The sequence below is a fragment of the Mixophyes fleayi genome, chromosome 7, assembly GCF_038048845.1.
Source record: "Mixophyes fleayi isolate aMixFle1 chromosome 7, aMixFle1.hap1, whole genome shotgun sequence".
Taxonomy (NCBI): domain Eukaryota; kingdom Metazoa; phylum Chordata; class Amphibia; order Anura; family Limnodynastidae; genus Mixophyes; species Mixophyes fleayi.
In genome coordinates, this window is record NC_134408.1 from 8,263,512 (window position 1) to 8,288,546 (window position 25,035).

The 25,035-nt window shown below is 46.3% G+C and overlaps 1 protein-coding gene across 3 annotated transcripts; it reads right to left on the minus strand.

Moving 5' to 3' along the window:
- Window positions 1–1,834: 1,834 nt before the first annotated feature.
- TNFRSF12A (TNF receptor superfamily member 12A) lies at window positions 1,835–11,195 on the minus strand. Of its 3 annotated transcripts, none has more exons than XM_075178900.1 (6): window positions 10,941–11,195; window positions 10,226–10,789; window positions 3,861–3,959; window positions 3,275–3,412; window positions 2,875–2,929; window positions 1,835–2,326 (listed from the first exon to the last, which is right to left on the minus strand). In XM_075178900.1, the coding sequence occupies exons 2-5, from the start codon at window positions 10,299–10,301 to the stop codon at window positions 2,877–2,879; spliced, it is 366 nt and encodes a 121-aa protein (XP_075035001.1). In that variant the 5' UTR covers window positions 10,302–10,789; window positions 10,941–11,195; the 3' UTR covers window positions 1,835–2,326; window positions 2,875–2,876. The 3 variants fall into 3 exon arrangements, with proteins under 3 accessions (XP_075035001.1, XP_075035002.1, XP_075035000.1); XM_075178901.1 differs by having other exon boundaries at window positions 10,226–10,818; window positions 11,103–11,175; XM_075178899.1 differs by having other exon boundaries at window positions 10,226–11,195.
- Window positions 11,196–25,035: the final 13,840 nt, after the last annotated feature.

Genomic DNA, 25,035 nt, shown 5'->3' on the forward strand with positions numbered 1-25,035 from the left:
CTGATTCAAGATCCTGCTTTGATGACTACTTACCTGCTGTGACCTACAGATTAGACCAATCTAATCCGTTATCCGGCTGCTCTCAGGTAGGGACCCAGCTCCTAGTACCAACGCTCTGCCTGCTACCTTGCAGCTCTGGCCAGTGTAATAGGGCAGGGAGAACCATCCACAGCAACCCTGATCTGAAGGCAAGAGGTCAGGGGTACCAGCCCAGATGCCCAGCAAGGAGGTACACTAGCAGCGAGAGTTACCTAGAAGAACATGGTTCTAGGTGCCAGTGAAGGAGCCTAGTGGTGGCAGCAGAGACCCTCCTACTCTGTTAATAGGGGCGTAATTGTGATAAAGAAAAGCGACAGTGGCAAGGTAAGCCCAGCCGGTCCCCAGCTGCACGGACAACAGCCATCTGTGACTTCTCAGCCAATCACAAGCAACCAGCCTGGGGGAACCGGCCAATGGGACTGTGACAGGATGGACCGCCTATGCCACCCTGTCTGTTGTTGCTGGGAACCGGCTGGGCTTAATTTGCAACCATTCCCTTTTGATATCCCAATTGCACCCTTTCACTGCAGTAGAAGGGGCTTACAAATGCTGCCACCACTGAACTACTTACCGGCATCCAGTACCGGGTTTCTTCTGGGTAACTGTCGCTGCTAGTGTACCCCTTTACTGGTGTACATGGGCTGGTACTCCTGACCTCTTTTTATGGATCAGGGTTGCTGTGGATGGATCCCCCCTGGCCTATGACACTGGCCACAGCTGCAGGGGGGTAGCGGCAGAGCGGTGGCGCTGGGAAGCTGGGTCCAAACTTCAGACAGCCGGGTACGGATTCCAAGCAGGTCTTTGCAGCAAGTGATGTTTATTTGCTCACACTGATTAAAGAAGACATTTCTTTTTATACAGGGTTGGACACAGCCTCACAGGCTATTTTTAGAATCAGGATGCAATTTGTTCACCCAGACATGGATTTACAAGCAATGCAAAGCTAACAGTATTTACACTTCTCTGTTATGTGCTAAAACTTGGTGCTTGCATTATCTAAGATCCAATAATGCCAGACAGCCAGGCAGCGACCCCCTGCTGGGTATACAGGCTAAACAGGTGTTTGTCACTTCACATAAAGACTTACTTAACATTTCCTGCTACCAACAAACAGACTTCCTCTAGTAAAGATACAAACCCTAACAATGACACATCCCAGGTCACAGCGGTGGGGGCGCGTAGATTGAACAGTTACGTTGGTTTTTATGGGGATGGGGGGATGAGGTTTCTCCCATTGGGTGACAAAGACAGAAAGACTTTCCCATTGGACGCTCTCTGATCAAGAACAAAGAAAGTATTTGATAATAAATTGGTAAACGAAGCTCTACTGAGTGTTTTATTAATTTAAATATTATTTCAAAATATGTGTCTGTCTATTTACTTTTGTAAATAACTTTATACTCCAGATTCCAATCAGTTTTCAGCACTGTGCACCCACAGCCCGTCAGCGGAGGGGTGGGGGTGGTGGGCGCGTAAAGCTGGTTCTTGTTGTTGGGGGAGGGGGGGGGCATGCTGTGTTTTTTCTTATCCCCCTGTTTCATCCAGGTAACAGCACATTTTATAATAACAGTGGGTTTAGGAATATATCAAATAACATACAGTAGTTATGGATGGCAGTAGTGTGAAGCTCAGTTTTCCATACACAGCTCAGCTAACGTTACTGTTTTTGTAATAACTTTCACTAAGACACATCCGACACTGTCGGCAATTGCTGGGCAGACATCGGCCACCCCCGTTCTGTAATACCAGCATTATAATTCCCCTCTCGCCCCTAAAGGAGACAACGAAAACACAGTTGCAAAAAAAGATGTCCACGTTTTATTTCCCTGCGGTCCCCACAAGGCACATTGTGGTCTACAAGAAGGGTGTCTCCTGACCCGCAGAGCTTACATTCAGTGAGTTGGGTGGAATGTGTGTTGTGGTGATGGTAACTGTGAACCGGTGGCGTCCTTGCAGGAAGTGCGGTCAGATTCTCATGAGGGTGGAAAACAAAAACGTGGGTGGAAAACAAAAACGTGGGTGGAAAACTGGGTGCAGGAAGCACGATTAACCCCTTGCTTGCCAGAGGGGAGAGCGACGCAGTGCCCTGCAGAGCATCCCAACCCCTTGCGGTGTTAAAAAAATAATGACATCATATTCTGCGTCCGGCGCAGGAATTATTATAGATACATATATATATATATAGATATATATACACCCTCTATACATATATATATATACACATAGCCCAGGTAGCAGCTTCCTTCCTGTTTTCAGAGGGGGGGTAGGAAGATCCCACAATGGTAATCTAGGAGAAAAATAGATACTGTCATTAAGGGCAACAAAAGACTGCAGAACATTTCACTGGTCAGCACTACACTGCAGAACATCTCACTGAGCTATGTTGATTAAACCCGTACGCAGAGTGTCTAATTGATATATTGCCTCTGAACATTTCTGCAGAACATCACACTGAAACCAGCAAATGACTAATCTGCAGAGCGTCTCACCGAGACATTTAACTCCTGCTTATCTGCAGAGCCTCTCACTAAGGCCTTATTCGCACAAAATCAGCACCTGTTAACATCACATTTCATGCATGTCTGCAGAGCATCGCCACCCGATGACACTCACAATACTCACATGTCTGCAGAGCATCTTACCCTGATATTAAGGACATTTACAAGAGTGCAAAGCATCATGACCTGTTCTATCTACCAATTACATTTCTGCAGATCATTGCCAGCCAAGGACTACTCATGTGTCATATGTCTGCAGAGCGTTACACCTTCTGACCAGTAATTGTAACAGATGTATCATCTCATGCACCCTATTGTCCATAGCAGAGCATCTCACCTTCAATGTATGAGCAATTCCTCAGCAGAGTGGGCTCCGGTCTCTTCTATGGGGGCTGTGGAGAGAGTAGCACATATATATATTTATAATGTAGACTATGTCTGTCCCATCCCTTTGCTGACAGCTTCACACAATTTTGAGAAAGATGTTGAGTAGTGAGATCTAATTGGGTCCCAATTTAAAAGTAAGAACAGATTGGTGCTTTCACTTATCAACATGGCAGTTATATTACTGTAAATGGAACTGGGAATAACTGACATGCTAAGAGCTGCTGTTTCAGCTTTTTGACCCAAGTTAGCACTCCCCTCTGAATGTTTGCTAATAGCTGAATATGTTTCTGTTTGTGATAGGGCAGACGGATAGACAGACAGATTGATAAACAGACAGTTCTGGTACTCACTGGTAAATTTGCTTTTCCTGCGGAATCGAGTCATGTAAATGGTGAGGCCCAGGACGAAGGAAAAGATGACGACGACGCTACCTGTAGCACATCCTACAATCAGCCAGGGAAAGACTGCTCCTTTCTCTGTGCTTTCACCTGAGGTAGATGATAAGACTCGATCAGTGTGATACTGCGCTACTGCTGACGCAGGATCCAAACCCCCACTTTGTACTGACACCTCTACCACCGCCCTAGCACTCACGCAGAGTCGGAACAGTCTCCTCATAAGGACAACTCTCAGACAAGCTCTACATCTTTGGCGGTCTCCTCATTTCTTAATCACGGCCCTCTATGTCTCTTTCTGTCTCCAAATATTATAATAAGAATGTGTCACTGTCTCTTACTGTTATAATGACACTCCCTGTTATCCCCGGCTGTCTCGTATTAGTATAATCATGCTCTCAGGCTATACCTCTCGTTGTCTCTCAGCATTGGTAACTAATCGTTCACACAGGCTCTCTCAGTATTATCATCAGCACTCTCACAGTAACACAGACCGCTGCGGTCTCTTGCACTCTCTCAGAGCTCCGGTGCTGTCTCTTACATGTCTGACAGAAGTCGTCCTTGCTGTAGGCCTCGCAGAGGGTGCAATCCTTACACTTCCCAAGGTCAGGGCTCCACTCCCAACCTTTCGGACACAGATCTATAGGATGGATAAAGGAAGACATCGTTAATTATAACCGGTGACATCGTCGCTCATAGCTGGCGGGCGACAACAAACACCCATCCAGGATTAAGAAGGGTAACACGTTCTCTTAGGGGAGACCATGTCACAAGTCGCCTTGGAGTCACGCCATCTGAAAGCCAACACCGGGCTGCCTCAGGGGATTGTGATACCCTTAAAATGTCGAGTATAATTTCCATAGAGCATAAAGCGGAAAAACCAGACTGAGGCCATTTAAAATGTTAAAAGGTTAATGTCATATTTAGTCCCTGTCCTCCTCCCGGTTATTAGAGAGAGGCAGAACACACGACTGCATAAAGATCCGCAGGCCGGGACAGAATCAATCTGGCCACCTGATTGGATGCAGGATCCGTCCAATCATTCTCTACTTTCGCTCAACAGCAATATTTGTCCACTGGGATTTTTGTCTGGGGTGTCCTAGGTTTCGGAGCCCGGGGAGGGCGTTAAATGCCTCTGTTCTAGCAGCAGAGGAGGCAGGACCCAACATGGCTGCTATCCGGGCATGCTGACATTAATTAGTAGTTGTGAATTAAGCTGTAAATAACGATTTCTCTAGAACAACCATAAACACTAGTCCGTCCCCCCCAACCCCGCTCCTCTGCTAAAGTGTCTTGTTCCTAATATCTGCATAAAGTGCCATTAGCCGTAGAGACGGCCTAGAGAGTTACATGAGATAAATAACACACAAACGTAAAATATTTGGAAAACATAAAACAGGTTTTACAATAAAAATAATATATAATAATAAATAAAACATAATAAAAAAAAAACAGTTTTATTTCATGTTACTTAGGATCAGTATACGGAGCATCTGGTACAGATATCGGGGCTGATTTAGTGTTGGGTGCAGATTTAGCAGATGAACAAACCATACTCACTGTAACGGGGGCTGATGTTATTTAGGTGCAGGGGAAATACAGCCAGTACTCTATGCTGTGTGTTATGTGTATCACTGTACTTACATCACTGTGTATATATAATATGATGACGTGTGTTTGTTTACCTGGTGATGTCACAGGACAATCTGGGTGAATGTGGTCACAGGACAGATGCTGAAATATAATCTACTATTTATATATAGAGGGGTCAGGTCAGCGAGTCTGTGAGAACATGACAGGTCAGCAGTGTATCATATGATCATGTAATAGGTCACCATCGCTCTGTCAGTGAATCCCTAGTTCTGAGAGGTGTCATAATATCACTGTAAAAGAAGTTATGATCTTTATAATTAAGCAACGTATAGCTTGCATAGAAAGTTAATGTAGAAGCCAATTAGTTAAAAATGATTAAGGTACAGACCTACATAGCTAAAGGAGTTCCAATTAGATTAATGACCTATGTGTCAAGGGTGAGAGGTTTACTTCCAAACCCCTAGAAATAACTCATTTATAGAGATAAGAGAGAGAGACAAGAACACAGGACAAGTCTGGAGAGAAAGATTTACAGATGTCTTTGTACAATTGATTGATGGTCATAACTACAATCTAAAGGATTGTGTTAATTATTATACTATGTAACCACAAGAGGGTATTGCTGTATTTTCTGTATAAATATTAGTATACCAGTTTCAGTAAAACAGAATTGATGATTCCAGACAACTGTGTGTGTCTCAGATTAATTCTCCAGTGCGCACTGTATACCTGAATTAGAAGGGATTTTACAGGTGGCAAAAGGTCTATTGGCTTTAACACTGACCTATCCCTGAGATGTGATGTTACTGAAAGGGGTAATTACATATGTCTGCACAATATATACTGCTGACCCTCTCCCCCATATACTCACTATCAGTGTACAGTATATACTGCTGACCTTCTCCTCCATATACTCACTGTCAGTGTACAGTATATACTGCTGACCTTCTCCTCCATATACCCACTGTCAGTGTACAGTATATACTGCTGACCCTCTCCTCCATATACCCACTGTCAGTGTATAGTATATACTGCTGACCCTCTCCTCCATATACCCACTGTCAGTGTACAGTATATACTGCTGACCCTCTCCTCCATATACTCACTGTCAGTGTACAGTTTATACTGCTGACCCTCTCCTCCATATACCCACTGTCAGTGTATAGTATATACTGCTGACCCTCTCCTCCATATACTCACTATCAGTGTACAGTATATACTGCTGACCCTCTCCGCCATATACTGTCAGTGTACAGTATATACTGCTGACTCTCTCCTCCATTTACTCACTGTCAGTGTACAGTATATACTCACTGCTGACCCTCTCCTCCATATACTCACATAATGCAGCTTATCATCATCCCCATTTATTTATGTAGCACCACCAATTCCACAGCGCTGTACAGGGAATATTTGTCATTCAAATCAATTACAGCCTAAATTCCCTAACACACACACAGTCTATTGTTTATTTAACATATCAGTATGTTTTTGGAATGTGGGAGGAAATCAAAGCACCCGGAGGAAACCCACGCAAACACGGTGAGAACATACAAACTCCACACAGATAAGGCCACGGTCAGGAATCGAACTCATGACCCCAGTGCTGTGAGGCAGAAGTGCTAACCACTGAGCCACCGTGCTGCCCAGTCTACGTACCGAGCAGTCTCTTCTCTACAGTCTGTGTGTGAGGTCTCTGTGTAATCTCACACTGTCTCCCGCTCCCACACACACACATACCAACCTGAGGAATCACTGGTCAAGTGACTCATAGGGGAGGGGGACGGATCCTGTGCTGGGAGGAGGGAGAGGACACCCCCAACCCTCCCTCACCCCCTCCCTCACCCCGAGCTGAGTCACTCAGGTCTCATACTGAGCTGGTGAGGTCAGGAGCTAAACTGGGACAGACAGGGGCAGGAGGGGGGGTAACAGGAGGGAGGGTGCACACACCGCAGATCACTATATATATATATATACTGTACATACACTGTACATACAGCGTGCTGCTAGCCTCGTGAGTAAGTTAGAGGTGTCGGTGGTTTGGGTGGAGTAACCCTATAATCCCCAGTCTCCTGTACATACAGCTGCTACCCTCATGTGTGTAATTTGGGGCCGGTTGAAAGAAAGTGATTCTAGGTGCAGACGCTTTATTTCTGCAACCAGGTATCTGGTTACTGGACACTTATATATTATATTACTACACACTTATGGGGGAGTTGTATATTTCCAGCCTACTGCAAAAGTCCTATTGTGTCTTCTATGAAAATCAGACCCCACAGAGCTGACACTCGGGGGGACCCCTACTAAGGAGCGGACTCCCCCTTTAATTCGCCTAAATGATTACATTTGGGAAATAAATGGGGCATTTAAGATCACTCTCCATATTAGAGGTATATATCATCATCAACATTTATTTATATAGCGCCAGCAGATTCCGTAGCGCTTTACAATTGGGAACAAACATTAATACAACAATAATGGGTAATACATACAGACAGAGAGGTAAGAGGGCCCTGCTCGCAAGCTGACAATCTATATAAGTGACTGATCACTGGGGGGACACTGTCCGTATTAGATGTATATAAGTGGCACCTATATAAGTGCCCACTCACACTCATTACCCCCATGGGCACCTATGTAAGTGCCCACTCACACTCATTACCTCCCGTGGGCACCTATGTAAGTGCCCACTCATTACCCCCCACGGGTACCTATGTAAGTGCCCACTCACACTCATTACCCCCACGGGCACCTATGTAAGTGCCCGCTCACACCCCTTTATTCATGTCAGCCCCTTACATGTGTCTCCTGATATACAGCTGGATGTATCCTCATTTATTTAATCCTGAGAGTGAGAGGACATCGGGACGTCTCTATCTGACACCTTCCTGTGTTCATGGTTTTATTACAATGCATCTAGAAATGTCCTTACCCGTATAAAATCCTACCTCCCAACTGTCCCTACTTTTACTGGACAGTCCCAGCTTTTTAGAGATTGTCCCAAGAAATGTCCCCATTTTACCTAAATATAGAAGATTTCAATTCATATTTTTCAGACTTTTTAAATTAATATTTGAGATCCAGAAGTAGATTGTAATTGAGGTGAATAAAGATGACATGATGGGGTTGTAGTGCGTCCAAGGTCGGCAGAGACAGTATCTTGGATGCTGTGGCACGGTGTGGCCTTCTGTGGGGCGATAAGTGCCCTGCTTCCTCCCCCTCCCCCTCTGCACTGCTTACAGACATGTCACATGTACGGTGGCAGGACATGTTGTATGTTGTATGTACAGGTCCGCACATCCCTTCTGTCCTGTGTGAGGCACCGGATTGGTCAGAGCTCAGTGTTCCTTTGTTGCTATTGGTTACTGCACTCCGCAGATTACATCCACTCAGGAGGTATTTCTAGTGGGTGGTGTTGGAGATTGATGTGACCATATAAAGGTAGATCGGTGGGTCACAGAACTGACATATTATAAATGATGACATCATTACAGCCCGGAGTGTCTGTGTACGGGATACGAATGCCAGAAGCTGAGCTTACTGTGTGCTGGAACGGACATCATAGGTCCTGGTTCACAGCTAGGAGTAAGGTGACATTCTGCACCTGGGCAAAACCATGTTGCACCGAGTGTGGGGGGGGGATATAAAATACAGGTAGATTTATAGTTGGGAGAGGACATTTCTCTGCACAACTCTAAATTATCCTGGTTTGTCCAGGTGCAGCTACAAAACATTATACTGATATAATCTGCACCAGTCTTACATTTGGAGGGAATTGGACTAATCCCAGGAGTCCTGACGTCTCACAGACTATATATTGGCTGCAATTTTTGTGATAATTCATGTAGAAATCAATGTATGTAGCTGTCCATTGTCTGTATCATCATAACTTCCAGCCCCATTCCACCCAGCCGTCTGCTCCTGATCTTCCCACTTCTTTTCCACCTACTTGCACATGGCCTGAACTAATCTGTTCATATTAAAACACTTTTATTATTAATCTGACCCAACTAGAAAAGAAATTGGAAAAGCAGGAACAAAGCTTTGTTATACTACACAGACAGGCAACCTGTGCCTTTGACGGCAGTGGAACTACAAGTCACAGCATGCCTTGCCCCCACTGGTAAGCCACAGACTGAGAGGTATATAGGATGACGTGTGTCAGGCTGGAAGTCCTGATATTATTGTACGCAGCAGTGTGAATAGACAAAATATCACATTTATTTATATGTGTGGAAACTGGAGCACGGGAAAAGGTGCTGTAATACATTCTCTTTTATTTTCCAAACATTGATTGGTTGTTATGAGTTACACCAACTTTCCCCTGTGCACCAGGTCTTGTTTCCTACTTTCCATCTCAATAAACCTGCGCTGGGGAAATATAAACCATGTTTAAACGCTGCTAATTTCATAAAATGCTAAATTATACAGTGAATAGAATAAGTCTGGATCAGGATAACATGAGGTCTATAGATTTACTGCTAAGTGACTGACTGTAATACAAAGGAACAGCCAATACTGGCAGTATTCACTGACTGACCTGAGGGAGGGGATCTGCAGTAAATCTATTAACAGATAAATAAACAGAATAATACTTAGTATATAAAACAACCATCATATCACCGACACTGAGAGGAGGAAAGTACAGAGATTAGGAAAGTACAGGGAGGAGGAGCCTGGGCCTTTAAGGCTCTATTAAAAGTAACATTCCTTTGTGTATGATATCATCACCCGGAAGCCAATCAGAGGAGAGCAGGGGTGGGACTCCCACCAGCTTGTGAACTTGTTCATTCATAAAAAAGGAGTAGGGCAAATTCTGCAGAGCATCTCACCTCTGCAGAACGTCTAACATAGATCTTGCACTGCAAATACCCACATTATATTGTAGATAGAACCATGAGACTAATTTTATATATATATATATATATATATATATATATATATATATATATATAGGTATATACCTATATATATATACATGTTACATAGATACATATTGGATATTAGTTTGCATTCCTCTTATTATTATCCCACTTGCTCTGTAGAACAGGTAAGTAATAGATCCCCCTGTTATTTCCTGTATTAATACTTGATATAGGATATAAGTGTCCTGGATTCCCGGTACTGTTGCACATTAGGTTGAACACCGCCGCTCCCCCCCCCCTTGTGACATCACACATTGCAACACTCCGCACTTTCCCTCATTCAGATTTTCTTTCTCCTCTTTCCTGGTGTCAGATAATAGATGAGCTACAGGCAGTGACTAATACAAACATGCCCCAGCCATTATTAACCCCTTCTCCCCTTCCTTACCTGTTGCTTCTTCTCTGCTCATCTCCACCAGGAGCAGCAACAGGAGGGACTGCAACACATTCCAGACTTTCATCATGTCTCTTAGGGTCTCGCCTGTCTGATAATGACCACTTGCCAGCGTCTGGTCTGTCTCTATAGTCTGTAGCCAGCAGTCTCAGGTCTGGTGATTGCCTGTCTCTAGCTCCCAGATGCTGTCCTGTCTCTTTAGTCTCTGGCCGGTGAGAGTTTGCAGTCAGTGGCCCCTTTCCTGCTGCCCACTTGCCACGTGTTGGGATAGGTGACCAGGTACCAGTGCCAGCTCTGCTCCAGAGGTCTCTCCTCTCCTCATTCCCTCTCTTTCTTCCAGGGAATAAATGAGTCACTTTCCTAACTCCTGGCACACGTCTCTGAACTGTCTGCCTCTCTCTAGCTGTCTGAAGGAATGAGTGAGTCACACACAGACCCCCCTATGTCTCTGCCCAGCTAGGCTCCCTGTGTATCCACTTTCCCACTTGTTAGACTAACTTTTCCCAGTCTTATCTCTCCTGTGCTTTCTCTGGGCAACTTATCCTTTCCCTTTCTGCCCTCTCTCTCTCTTCTGCCCTCTCTCTCTTCTGCTTTTACTCTCTCCTGCCCTCTCTCTCTTTTCTGTCCTCTCTCTCTCTCTCTCTCTCTTTCTCTCTCTCTCTCTCCCTCTCGTTTGTCCTCTCACTGTTCTGCTCTCTCTCTCTTCTACCCTCTCTCTCTCTCTTCTGTCCTCTCTCTCTCTCTCTCTCTCTCTCTCTCTCTCTTCTACCCTCTCTCTCTCTCTTCTGTCCTCTCTCTCTCTCTCTCTTCTGTCCTCTCTCTCTTCTGCCCTCTCTTTCTCTTCTGCCCTCTCTCTCTTCTGTCCTCTCACTGTTCTGCCCTCTCTCTCTCTCTTCTGCCCTCTCTCTCTCTCTTCTGTCCTGTCTCTCTTCTGCCCCCCTGTCTGTCTCCGGCTCCCTGTACAGGAATGAATGACTCAGTCTCAGTATCCTGAATCCATAAGCATTGGGTCTCTCCCATTTCCTCCATCCGCCCCCAGACCTGTGACGAGCAGAGGGGGAGGGAACAGGAGAGGGAGGGGAGGGGGGAAGAGTGCAGGAGAAAAGAGAGGAAAGTAAATTTAGCAGCAGTCAGTAAAAAATCACCTGTCAGTAAGTAAAAAGATATTCTCCAGTTACTACAGCAATACACACAGTAGTATAACACCAGTTGTTGTGTTGTGTAGGGTTGTGATATAATTCCTTGTGATACTTTTACTATAACTGCTTCTCCTGTTTTTAGTTTTGGATTTATAACAATGTATCAGTAAGACACACTGCTAGTGTTTCTATTTATAAAATTACCAGTAAAATAGAGTCAAGTTTTGGCAACCAGGGTAAGGGACTGAGAGAGGACAGTTAAAATATAGGACAGGAGAGGCTGGACCGAGCTTATAAATCCCGCTGGATGTGCACTGAAAAACTTGGTTTTAGCACCATTCTGCCAAACGGACGGTTAGCGTGCGTCCAGGTGCTGAATGATCTCCTAGAAGTGTGTCCAGGTGCTGAATGATCTCCTAGAAGTGCGTCCAGGTGCGCCACTACTCAATGATCTCCTAGAAGTGTGTCCAGGTGCGCCACTACTCAATGATCTCCTAGAAGTGTGTCCAGGTGCGCCACTACTCAATGATCTCATAGAAGTGTGTCCAGGTGCGCCACTACTCAATGATCTCCTAGAAGTGTGTCCAGGTGCGCCACTACTCAATGATCTCCTAGAAGTGCTTCCAGGTGCGCCACTACTCAATGATCTCCTAGAAGTGCGTCCAGGTGCGACACTACTCAATGATCTCCTAGAAGTGTGTCCAGGTGCGCCACTACTCAATGATCTCCTAGAAGTGCTTCCAGGTGCGCCACTACTCAATGATCTCCTAGAAGTGTGTCCAGGTGCGCCACTACTCAATGATCTCCTAGAAGTGTGTCCAGGTGCGCCACTACTCAATGATCTCCTAGAAGTGCTTCCAGGTGCGCCACTACTCAATGATCTCCTAGAAGTGTGTCCAGGTGCGCCACTACTCAATGATCTCCTAGAAGTGTGTCCAGGTGCGCCACTACTCAATGATCTCCTAGAAGTGCGTCCAGGTGCGCCACTACTCAATGATCTCCTAGAAGTGCGTCCAGGTGCGCCACTACTGAATGATCTCCTAGAAGTGTGTCCAGGTGCGCCACTACTCAATGATCTCATAGAAGTGTGTCTAGGTGCGCCACTACTCAATGATCTCCTAGAAGAGCGTCCAGGTGCGCCACTACTCAATGATCTCCTAGAAGTGCTTCCAGGTGCGCCACTACTGAATGATCTCCTAGAAGTGTGTCCAGGTGCGCCACTACTCAATGATCTCCTAGAAGTGCGTCCAGGTGCGCCACTACTGAATGATCTCCTAGAAGTGTGTCCAGGTGCGCCACTACTCAATGATCTCATAGAAGTGTGTCTAGGTGCGCCACTACTCAATGATCTCCTAGAAGTGCTTCCAGGTGCGCCACTACTCAACGATCTACTAGAAGAGCGTCCAGGTGCACCACTACTCAATGATCTCCTAGAAGTGCTTCCAGGTGCGCCACTACTCAATGATCTCCTAGAAGAGCGTCCAGGTGCGCCGCTACTCAATGATCTCCTAGAAGTGCTTCCAGGTGCGCCACTACTCAATGATCTCCTACAAGTGCGTCCAGGTGCGCCACTACTCAATGATCTCCTAGAAGTGCTTCCAGGTGCGCCACTACTCAATGATCTCCTAGAAGTGCTTCCAGGTGCGCCACTACTCAATGATCTCCTAGAAGTGCTTCCAGGTGCGCCACTACTCAATGATCTCCTAGAAGTGCTTCCAGGTGCGCCACTACTCAATGATCTCATAGAAGTGTGTCCAGGTGCGCCACTACTCAATGATCTCCTAGAAGTGCTTCCAGGTGCGCCACTACTCAATGATCTCCTAGAAGTGCTTCCAGGTGCGCCACTACTCAATGATCTCCTAGAAGTGCTTCCAGGTGCGCCACTACTCAATGATCTCCTAGAAGTGCGCCCAGGTGCGCCGCTACTCAATGATCTCCTAGAAGTGCGCCCAGGTGCGTCACTACTCAATGATCTCCTACTAGTGCATCCAGGTGCGCCACTACTCAATGATCTCCTAGAAGTGCGCCGCTACTCAATGATCTCCTAGAAGTGCGCCCAGGTGCGCCACTACTCAATGATCTCCTAGAAGAGCGTCCAGGTGCACCACTACTCAATGATCTCCTACTAGTGCATCCAGGTGCGCCACTACTCAACGATCTACTAGAAGTGTGTCCAGGTGCGCGACTACTCAACGATCTACTAGAAGAGCATCCAGGTGCACCACTACTCAATGATCTCCTAGAAGAGCGTCCAGGTGCACCACTACTCAATGATCTCCTACAAGTGCGTCCAGGTGCGCCACTACTCAATGATCTCCTAGAAGTGCGTCCAGGTGCGACACTACTCAATGATCTCCTAGAAGTGTGTCCAGGTGCGACACTACTCAATGATCTCCTAGAAGTGTGTCCAGGTGCGCCACTACTCAACGATCTACTAGAAATGTGTCCAGGTGCGCCACTACTCAACGATCTACAAGAAGAGCGTCCAGGTGCGCCACTACTCAATGATCTACTAGAAGAGCGTCCAGGTGCACCACTACTCAATGATCTCCTAGAAGAGCGTCCAGGTGCACCACTACTCAATGATCTCCTACAAGTGCGTCCAGGTGCGCCACTACTCAATGATCTCCTACAAGTGCGTCCAGGTGCGCCACTACTCAATGATCTCCTAGAAGTGCTTCCAGGTGCGCCACTACTCAATGATCTCCTAGAAGTGCTTCCAGGTGCGCCACTACTCAATGATCTCCTAGAAGTGCTTCCAGGTGCGCCACTACTCAATGATCTCCTAGAAGTGCTTCCAGGTGCGCCACTACTCAATGATCTCATAGAAGTGTGTCCAGGTGCGCCACTACTCAATGATCTCCTAGAAGTGCTTCCAGGTGCGCCACTACTCAATGATCTCCTAGAAGTGCTTCCAGGTGCGCCACTACTCAATGATCTCCTAGAAGTGCTTCCAGGTGCGCCACTACTCAATGATCTCCTAGAAGTGCGCCCAGGTGCGCCGCTACTCAATGATCTCCTAGAAGTGCGCCCAGGTGCGTCACTACTCAATGATCTCCTACTAGTGCATCCAGGTGCGCCACTACTCAATGATCTCCTAGAAGTGCGCCGCTACTCAATGATCTCCTAGAAGTGCGCCCAGGTGCGCCACTACTCAATGATCTCCTAGAAGAGCGTCCAGGTGCACCACTACTCAATGATCTCCTACTAGTGCATCCAGGTGCGCCACTACTCAACGATCTACTAGAAGTGTGTCCAGGTGCGCGACTACTCAACGATCTACTAGAAGAGCATCCAGGTGCACCACTACTCAATGATCTCCTAGAAGAGCGTCCAGGTGCACCACTACTCAATGATCTCCTACAAGTGCGTCCAGGTGCGCCACTACTCAATGATCTCCTAGAAGTGCGTCCAGGTGCGACACTACTCAATGATCTCCTAGAAGTGTGTCCAGGTGCGACACTACTCAATGATCTCCTAGAAGTGTGTCCAGGTGCGCCACTACTCAACGATCTACTAGAAATGTGTCCAGGTGCGCCACTACTCAACGATCTACAAGAAGAGCGTCCAGGTGCGCCACTACTCAATGATCTACTAGAAGAGCGTCCAGGTGCACCACTACTCAATGATCTCCTAGAAGAGCGTCCAGGTGCACCACTACTCAATGATCTCCTACAAGTGCGTCCAGGTGCGCCACTACTCAATGATCTCCTAGAAGTGCGTCCAGGTGAGACACTACTCAATGATCTCCTAGAAGTGCGTCCAGGTGCGACACTACTCAACGATCTACTAGAAGAGCGTCCAGGTGCACCACTACTCAATGATCTCCTAGAAGAGCGTCCAGGTGCACCACTACTCAATGATCTCCTACAAGTGCGTCCAGGTGCGCCACTACTCAATGATCTCCTAGAAGTGCGTCCAGGTGAGACACTACTCAATGATCTCCTAGAAGTGCGTCCAGGTGCGACACTACTCAATGATCTCCTAGAAGTGTGTCCAGGTGCGCCACTACTCAACGATCTACAAGAAGAGCGTCCAGGTGCGCCACTACTCAATGATCTCCTAGAAGTGCGTCCAGGTGCGCCACTACTCAATGATCTCCTAGAAGTGCGTCCAGGTGCGCCACTACTCAATGATCTCCTAGAAGTATATCCAGGTGCGCCACTACTCAACGATCTCCTAGAAGTGTGTCCAGGTGCGCCACTACTCAATGATCTCCTAGAAGAGCGTCCAGGTGCGCCACTACTCAATGATCTCCTAGAAGTGCGTCCAGGTGCGCCACTACTCAATGATCTCCTAGAAGTGCATCCAGGTGCGCCACTACTCAATGATCTCCTAGAAGTGCGTCCAGGTCCGTTGAGGTGTCAGCAGAGGGGAAAAAATGTTACAGTGGGGCTGGTGCAGGGTTTTGCGTAACCTATGTTGTTTATAATTGCTCTGCACAGTGTATGCGCCGATACAGACTTATGAGATTGCGCAACGTGTGGCCAACTCTGCCTCAAGACGAGGGACGAGATTATTCTATCGTTGGCCGAGTGCATTAAAGGAGGAGACCTGCAGAAACACGCACATACGTCTGATTGGAGATGTATATTTTGCACCTGTTACAGAGCAAATTATGATAATAAGTACAGGGTGGAAATCCGCTGTGAGGCAGCTCTGAGACAATGGAAAACTTAAGCCCTGTTGCAGAGTTTAAAATGGTCATAGGCCCCTCCAGCTACTTACCACATTATTCGATATTCTCACCTTGTAAAACTACGGGCATCATTGCGCCAACTCCATACTAAGCAAGTAACGGCCTCTCTCCACCCAACTCCTCCTATTGGATAGTGCAAGCTTTTACACCTCCTCGAATGCCACCATCTTGCGTCGCAAACCCAGGCACTTTGGCGGATATCATGGGTATAAGATTTGTGATGGCGGCTTTTTTCAGTCAGAAAACAAGGATGGAAGACTCACTTCACAATCTGCGGAAGTGGAGGCACCCGACACCTCTTTATTTGCGCAAGTGTGGGTTCAGTCTCAAATCCTGGAAAATCTGTGTCTATTTTTGCGCGATTGTCAGTCCGACTGGAAATATCCATGGAGGAAAGCGTGAAAATGTCACATCAATGTCTAATATACCATAACGGCTGAGTTTAGCTAATCTGATGTCTTAAATCAATAGTGAGAGTGAGGGGACATCAGGACTTTTGTGTGTTTGAAAGTTTTTAATACTAGAAATGGAAGGTGCAAATTACCGCCATCCCGGCACACAAATCCAGGCGCTCACCTATAAAAATGGACATTTGTGCAAAAATAGGCGTCTGATGACATAAAACAGCGTTTACAAATGAGCCTGAATGGAGAGAAAGTCATAGAAAAAAAAAGCGGGACTCATTTACAAAGTGCACGTAATGGGCTCTGCAAAACCCCTTAGGCTATGTACACACTGGCCCGATGATTGCATGAAAAATCTCCAATCAGCCGACATCCGACTGTTCGGTCAGATATCGTGTGAGTGTGTATAGGGACACAATGATCTACAGTTGTCCCAAAGTGCCGATCATCGTTTCATTTGATTGGTCGTACTGTTTAATATTTTCCGACCAATCACCTTCCGATCCTGCGGTGTGTATACACTCATGCTCATGATCTCCATAGAGGTTACAGAGTCGGGCTCTTTTCAGCCGATGCTAGCGATGAATGTCCTGGTGAATAAATGTAGAGAGCGCTGTAGAAGGAATAATTCATTTGTTTGTTATGAGACAGAATGTTTCGTTTCAGAGTCACAGAAGCTAACGAAATTCGTTAGGACATGTGGATGGCTATAACAAGGCGGTTTAATCAGTGTGACAGTAATGAATGAATATTGTGCTGTCATTCTCTGAAGACGAGAGGACCAGATGAAGAGCACAGATCTGAAGGTAAATGGTGTCAGTGTGTATGGATGAATCATCAGACTGATCGGACCTTCATTCGTAGGTACAATTGTTTGAGATAACAGGTCGGTTGGAACTGTGTACCTAGCCTAAGGTGTGCACCAATGCCCCTGAATGGTAAGCACACAAGTTTCAAGGTTTTTGTGGAGTGGAAAAAGCTGTGTGCCCCTCTCCGTGTGACAAGGAATCCTCCTAAAATGTTCCCTCTCCACCGCTATACATCAATATTCTCAATCTGCAAAAAGAAATCCTATTTCTGTGCTGCTCCACCATACGAGGAAGGTCCACACGCAGTCCTGCCCGCCCTCTGTCTGCAAACCCCTGCTTGTCCGCAAAGTGTGCCATCTGTCTGTGCAAACCTGCGCACTTTGGAGGAAATCTACGCACACCTGTCTCAGAGGGACCAATGCTGATGTGCCAATTGTAAAGCGCTACGGAATCTGCTGGCGCTATATAAATGAATGATGATTCTGATGTTACATGGCGTACCAGACATTTTGCACTTGGTGATTGACCCAGTTACTGTGCCAAGCAGAAGGATCCTGATGCCAATGGATCCCCAAAAATTCAGAATATAAGTAACCCAATGGTACCAGTTTTACAATGATAAACTGAGGAGCCCTTATTACGAGTTGGCTAAATCTCCAGAAGATATGCGCGTTACCCCACCACGCTCCATGGGGATAAACCACTTTACCAAGTGTATGCGGCCGTAATTAATCTGATTTATTACTTACTGATGCTGATGGTCTTTATGATTTCACATGATGTCCTATAGAAACTTGTAGTGAACATAAACTGGAGAGGAGCTGTTGGATTCAGATAGGGATCCTTCTATGCAAATGGACCTTATCATCATCATCATCATCTATTAATATAGCGCCACTAATTCCGCAGCGCTGTACAGAGAACACTCTCACATCAGTCCCTATAGAGTCCAATAGAGCTTACAGTCTAAATTCCCTAACATACAGACAGAGAGACAGACTAGGGTCAATTTGTTAGCAGCCAATTAACCTACTAGTATGTTTTTGGAGTGTGGGAGGAAACCGGAGCACCCGGAGGAAACCCATGCAAACACGGGGAGAACATACAAACTCCTCACAGATAAGGCCATGGTCGGGAATTGAACTCATGACCCCAGTGCTGTGAGACAGAAGTGCTAACCACTTAGTCACCCTGCTGCTCTCATGAGCCCCCTTATGGTCTAATCTTTCTTCTTTTCCTTTTTTTAAACACTATTTTATATTTCAATTAACAACATGAACAGCTTGTACAATTATATACAAAATACAGAATAAAGAACAGTTTGAAATATATCAATGAGTGTTTCTTCTCTATGTCATTTTTTATTTGTAAACAAGATTTAGTGACGATAGGAGGGAGAAAGGGAAATAACATAGACACAAATAAAGAAGGAGGTGATAGAGAGGGCGGTGAGGGGGTCCTGAAAACAATGTTATTGTCATGTGTCAATGTTTCTGTTTTGTGGCCATATTCATAAACACTGAGATCCAGTTTTGTGAATATGGTTTATGTAGCTCAAAATGTCATGTAAAGTTTCTGATAATTGTAAATATTAGCTGAATATGGAGGTCGGCATAGCAGTACCTGGTCCTATATGAGACCTGGCTGCCAGTAGCAGCCTTGCTGTGGATTTATAGCCAGTTTATAGCCACTCACTTACTTTACATAGCGTTGAAAGATAATGAGTTGCAACTCAAAATATATATCCATTGGGTTTATGTGTGTACAGAACATGGATTAGCTGTGTTGTCTTCCTGTCTGCAGGAGCTGTAGCTCCCTCTGGTGGATAAAGGCGGCTTCTGCAGGCTGATTAACCTGTTCATTTGATCTTAAAGCTGCGTTACCATCTATGGAGAATATTGTACCAGTTAGCTCAACAAGCACCAGCAATGCCTGTCAGTGCATGCTGGAACCTGTAGTGTACTATCGGCAATAACAGCTGGGGAATCAGCGCAATACTCTTAGCTTAGTGTCCAACTTTCCTGAACGCTAGAACCATACCTCCCAACGTGCAAGTACCCAGCATTGGGACATGGGGCAGGCTACGTCACGATGGGGGCAGGCCATGTCACAAGGGGTGCAGGCAACGTCACGATGGGGGCAGGCCATGTCACGATATGGGCAGGCAATGTCACGATGGGGGCAGGCCATGTCACGATGGCGGCAGTGCACGTCACGATGGGGGCAGGCCATGTCAGGATGGGGGCAGGCCATGTCACGATGGGGGCAGGCCATGTCACAAGGGGTGCAGGCAACGTCACGATGGGGGTAGGCCATGTCACGATATGGGCAGGCAATGTCACGATGGGGGCAGGCCATGTCACGATGGCGGCAGTGCACGTCACGATGGGGGCAGGCCATGTCACGATGGGGGCAGGCCATGACACAAGGGGTGCAGGCAACGTCACGATGGGGGCAGGCCACGTCAGGATGGGTGCAGGCAACGTCACGATGGGGGCAGGCCATGTCAGGATGGGTGCAGGCAACGTCACGATGGGGGTAGGCCATGTCACGATATGGGCAGGCAATGTCACGATGGGGGCAGGCCATGACACAAGGGGTGCAGTGCACATCACAATGGGGGCAGGCCATGTCACGATGGGGGCAGGCCATGTCACAAGGGGGGCAGTGCACATCACAATAAGAGCAGGCCATGTCATGATGGGGGCAGTGCACGTCACGATGGGGGCAGTGCACGTCACGATGGGGGCAGGCCATGTCACGATGGGGGCTGGCCATGACACAAGGGGTGCAGTGCACATCACAATGGGGCAGTCCATGTCACGATGGGGGCAGTCCATGTCACGATGGGGACAGTGCACGTCACGATGGGGACAGGCCACGTCACAATGGGGACAGGCCACATCACCTCGGAAGTTAGGCTTTTTGCTCCGATACTTCCAGCTAGACATTCAGAGAGATGGACGCACTGTCTACAACTGCGTACCATTGCTCATATAAGTCCCACAAAAGCATTTAATAGGTCACCGGAGGCTCCTTATAATCACTAAGGAAGTCTGTGCCACATCGCAACATAAACTGCACGGCTGTATATCTGCATAAGAGCGCATCACCAACTGCATATCTACAAGAGTGTGTAAGCCTATACAAGTAGTGCATACAATCTGTATTGCCTGATTGCTGCAACTGTTGTTATTACTGAATACTGCTGTACTACAAGCAACTGTGAGTAACTGCATTAATCTGCTGTTATCATCTGTAAATAAACAGCAACCTGTTTAAGGTACAATAGTGTTGTGGCTAAACATCCACATTAACACCGCTGACACCTTTAGTAACATCAGAGGGTATAACCATCATAACCCCCCACGTTTCACATGGGATCCAGCGAGCAGACACTTCCATCCAATTGGGTACAATAATTGGAACCTTGGGGCGTGAAAGTCCCACCAGATTAAATTGCCGCTCAGCCCGGCATGCTGTAATTTTTAGTTCCACATTAGCGTCTGGTTGCTACCTCACTTACCTCAGCTAGAATTAGGAACGAGGTAACAGTAAAAAGTATAGGAAGTGTCATCGGCACTGTTACAATTAAACTAGGAAGCGTTTGGGCCAACGGCAGAGGTGTAGCTGTACCTGGTGACGCTGGCATTGGAGTGTATCAGACCTCACAATATATCGGGATAGACAAAGCTGTACCTTCGGCCCGAACCACAACCCTTTCCTGTAGGCTGTACCCCTGTAACATGAAGCCCAGGACTCTGGGGAGGGACCTGTGGGGACATTATTTATATACCAATCGCCACCATGACCTGGTCACAGAATATGGCATAATGTTAGTTTGTGGTATATTACCCGTTGGTGAGAGGGTGCTGGGAGAACAGAGCAGCCTACCGGCCCGATGACACAGAGAGGTGAGCTCTTAGAAACAGCGAACCACTCCACACCTGCACCAAGCGAACCCTTAAAGATTTGCTGCTGTCCAATCAGAGGCCGCCGCTTGCAAACCAATCCTGGCTCATCCCGTCATCACCCGGCCACCTCGCTACGGCCATCTCTTGGTTTGATTTTATATTTAATAAAGTAGGATTTTTCTGAAGTTGTTTATTTAAATAAAGTGTATTTGAACATTGTGCGTGTGTGTTTTTTTTTAATCTTTTTGCTCTTTCGGTATAATAAGCGGGGGTCTTAGGAATTCTATAATACAGGGATCACTGGGATCCTGATGTCCTTTCACTCTCGACATTTATTTAAACCATCGATGAGGCTAAACCGAGCGGTATATTAGGAGAAAAACAGGAAAATTTACTCGACTGACAGCTGGTGGTACATAAGGGGTCTGAGGTTAATGTAACATTCACGGTTTGCCTCCTAATGATTATTCGGCCGCAGAGAGGGGGCTGTACCGCTTGATGTGCGCTGAGTGGACCAATAACCAGAAGGTTTAGGCCGCCTTGCGTGCGCCAATTCAGCTCAGGAGGGGCCACAGTTTGCTGTGGGGCCCGGCCACGTTCTGCCCCTGACGGGTACACTTTATAAATCACCGCAGTGTAAGAGGCCGACACGTCTGTGTGTTTAGGGGGAGTGTATAAGAGTTTGCTCTGCTTTGTGTCATCAGACAATTCCTAGAGGTCACACAGCACTAAATATACCGCTACAGTCATAGAGCAAACAGTCTGCGTTCTGTGTTCTTATCTAATTACCTATAGCAAGGAAAATAAACAGCGCTAACATCAACACAAGAGGAAGCCAGGAAGATTATGCAATGTAGTTATTAAACGCTGCTGGGAATATGTGCAAATCAACAGATGAAAGGACAAGGAAATGACTTTGGGGCACATTTATCAGACCTTTGAAAAAAGGAAAAGTGGAGATATTGCCTATAGCGACCAATCAGATTCTAGCTATCATTTATCTAGTGCAGTGTTGGCTAACCTGTGACACTCCAGGTGTTGTGAAACTACAAGTCCCAGCATGCTTTACCAATATATAGCAGCTTATTGCTGGAAGGGAATGCTGGGACTTGTAGTTTTACAACACCTGGAGTGTCACAGGTTAGCCAACACTGACCTAGTGCATTCTGGACAATTATAGTTAGGCTCTGATTGGTTGCTATGGGCAACACCTCCAGTTTTCCTCTTTTGAAGATGTAGTAAGACTCCTCCCTATATAACACTGTGTATTGCTGAGCAGTATAATATACATGAAATAACTGGAGTTTTACACCTCAGTAGATTAGTAGATCAGGCTCTCAGAAGTAAGGGGCCGTGTCAGGTGGGAGGGGCTTCTCTAAGCAGACAAAGGGGGGAATTCAATTGGCCGTGTTACTGTCAAAAGTAACGCGGTCTGCGCACTACTACCGATATTACGGTAATAGTGCGCATAATTACCGTCAATACGGTAATTTCAACGCCGGCTTTTTGCTTGCGGATCCCTGGGTGCCATAAATCACTGCTGCTCACCACATTATACCACTTTCATTTTACACACTCTTCTTCCTTTTGCCACGGCTTAATGGCTGAGCGGGAATTTTTTTTTTAATAGCCCAGTCATGGCGCTGGGGCCCTAACCACTCGGGACTTTTTTATTTTTCTATTTATTACACAATTGTCACTTTCACTTGTCTGTTTCTTTTTCACGGATTGTAGGGGAGCGGCTAGACCCTCATGGGCTCTGTATCCCCGATGATCTAGGGGGGACTGTGTAGCCCATAGGTTTCGGCCCCCCTGATACCTATTGTTGCCCATCCTTCCGGGGTGATCCACTTATCGAGCCCTCGGCGGATCCCAGGGGTTAAAGGGTCCCCCTAGCCTTGCGGTGAAGGGGGTCTGAACACCCTTGCCCCCTAAGAGACCTTTTGGTACCGGGGATCGGGGACTAGGGCCCTTCCTCCCGTGTACCGCACCCTTGTGAACGTTTTTACATTTTTACACTTTTTTTTCGAGCACTAGGGCAGAAGAGCACTGTTCTCAGGCTTTCAATAAAAATAATAAATATAGCGATCTAACAGTTTACTTCCTAGAAGGTACAGATAGTGGTACCCTCTAATCAGTATCTATAGAGGTTAGTAGGCAGCCAGTAATAGAATAGCTGTTAGCTAGTATCATCATCATCATCATTTATTTATATAGAGCTGCTCATTCCGCAGCGCTGTACAGAGAACTCATTCACATCAGTCCCTGCCCCATTGGAGCTTACAGTCTGAATTCCCTAACACAGACATAGACAGGCACACAGACTAGGGTCAATTTTGATAGCAGCCAATTAATCTATCAGTATGTTTTTGGAGTGTGGGAGGAAACCCACGCAAACACGGGAAGAACATACAAACTCCACACACAGATAAGGCCATGGTCGGGAATTGAACTCATGACCCCAGTGCTGTGAGGCAGAAGTGCTAACCACTGAGCCACCGTGCTGCCCTAGTATGCAATATAGATCTGTTAGACAGCTATTAATACAGCACTGATATCAGTACTAAGATAACATTCTTTTATGGCTAGTTCTGCTGCCTATATAACTAATCCAATAACCTGTCTAAGTGAGTATGTATTTAGTATGAATTTACTATGTATTTAGTAGCTATCGAGCGGTGCATTGATTGCACAAGTCTGTTAGGCCGCTATCAGTAAGTCACTGCTACCAGTAGACTGTCTAGGAGAGTGTGTGCTTAAATTGTTATCAAGTGGCGCAGCAAATGGCATGCAGCATAAGCCTACCAATAAGTCACTGTTGGCCCGGTCACACTGGGTGTTGCTGGCTAACCTCCTGCCTATTCTAAGCCCTCTCTAGATCAATGATTCAACCATAAGTTAACATAATAGTGAGCTGTACAACTGATGGAGCAAAACGCCAACGAGCGATTCGCTATATAGGGGGGAAGACAGGAGACTGAATGTGACTCGCCCCCCCTAATTTGGAAGGGGTTATATGGTCTATGACCTACGCGCTACAGGAGCCTGAGTACAGCAGCGGCAAACGCAGGATTTGTAGAGGGGGTTTCCACACCACGCCGCCAGTGGGCGTGACCAACATGCATGGGGGTGTGGCTATAAATTTAGACAGTGCTTGGCTGCTCTCCAACTCTTCCTATCCCTATAATATACATGGGCAATGCTGCGTGCACTACAGTTCTCTCTTTTGAAGCAGAGCTGTGTGAAGCGGGGGCAGGGTCCAGGCACCTCAATTATACAGTGCCCCAGGCTTGGAGGGGGTTTCCAGGCACTAGAAATCCCCACCCCCTCGGTTTGCCTATGTACAGGTTACCTATTATATTATCATGGTAAAAACTGATCGAGGCTGCGGAGAACGTTGTGTGAACAGATTGCGCAGTTCCTGAGGTCTACGTTCTGCTTTCACATCACTATTCCGGACTGTAGTAGTAAATTTGCATTTTGAACAATTTATGGTCTATTAACAGAGAAGAAGGAGAGCAGACTAATCATTCTGCTGTGGTAGGAGGGGGAGGGGGAGAATGTGTTGCAGAACACTTAAAAAAGTGTTGTGAAATAAGGTTGGAGACTTATTCTTTCAACATTTAAAAAAAAAAAAAAAAGCTACAAAAAATGTTCTTTTCTTTATTAATAAAGAAATATGATTTATACAGTTGGAAAAAAAACAAAGCAACACTTTATTCCAAGAATAAATCATTTTGTAAGTAGCAAATATACAGAAACATGTTCTATAAGTACAAATGAAAAAATCACATAAATACATGTAGGTACGAGGTACATGAGACGTAGGGCAGGTAGGA

Bases quoted from the DNA above. Each gene is read 5' to 3' on its own strand.
- TNFRSF12A (XM_075178900.1), bottom strand. From the start codon at position 10,301: ATGATGAAAGTCTGGAATGTGTTGCAGTCCCTCCTGTTGCTGCTCCTG. The intron at 3,960-10,225 runs GTAAGGAAGGGG...TCCATCCTATAG, and splicing joins GAGCAGAGAAGAAGCAACAG to ATCTGTGTCCGAAAGGTTGG. The intron at 2,930-3,274 runs GTGAGTACCAGA...CTCTCTCCACAG, and splicing joins CAGGAAAAGCAAATTTACCA to CCCCCATAGAAGAGACCGGA.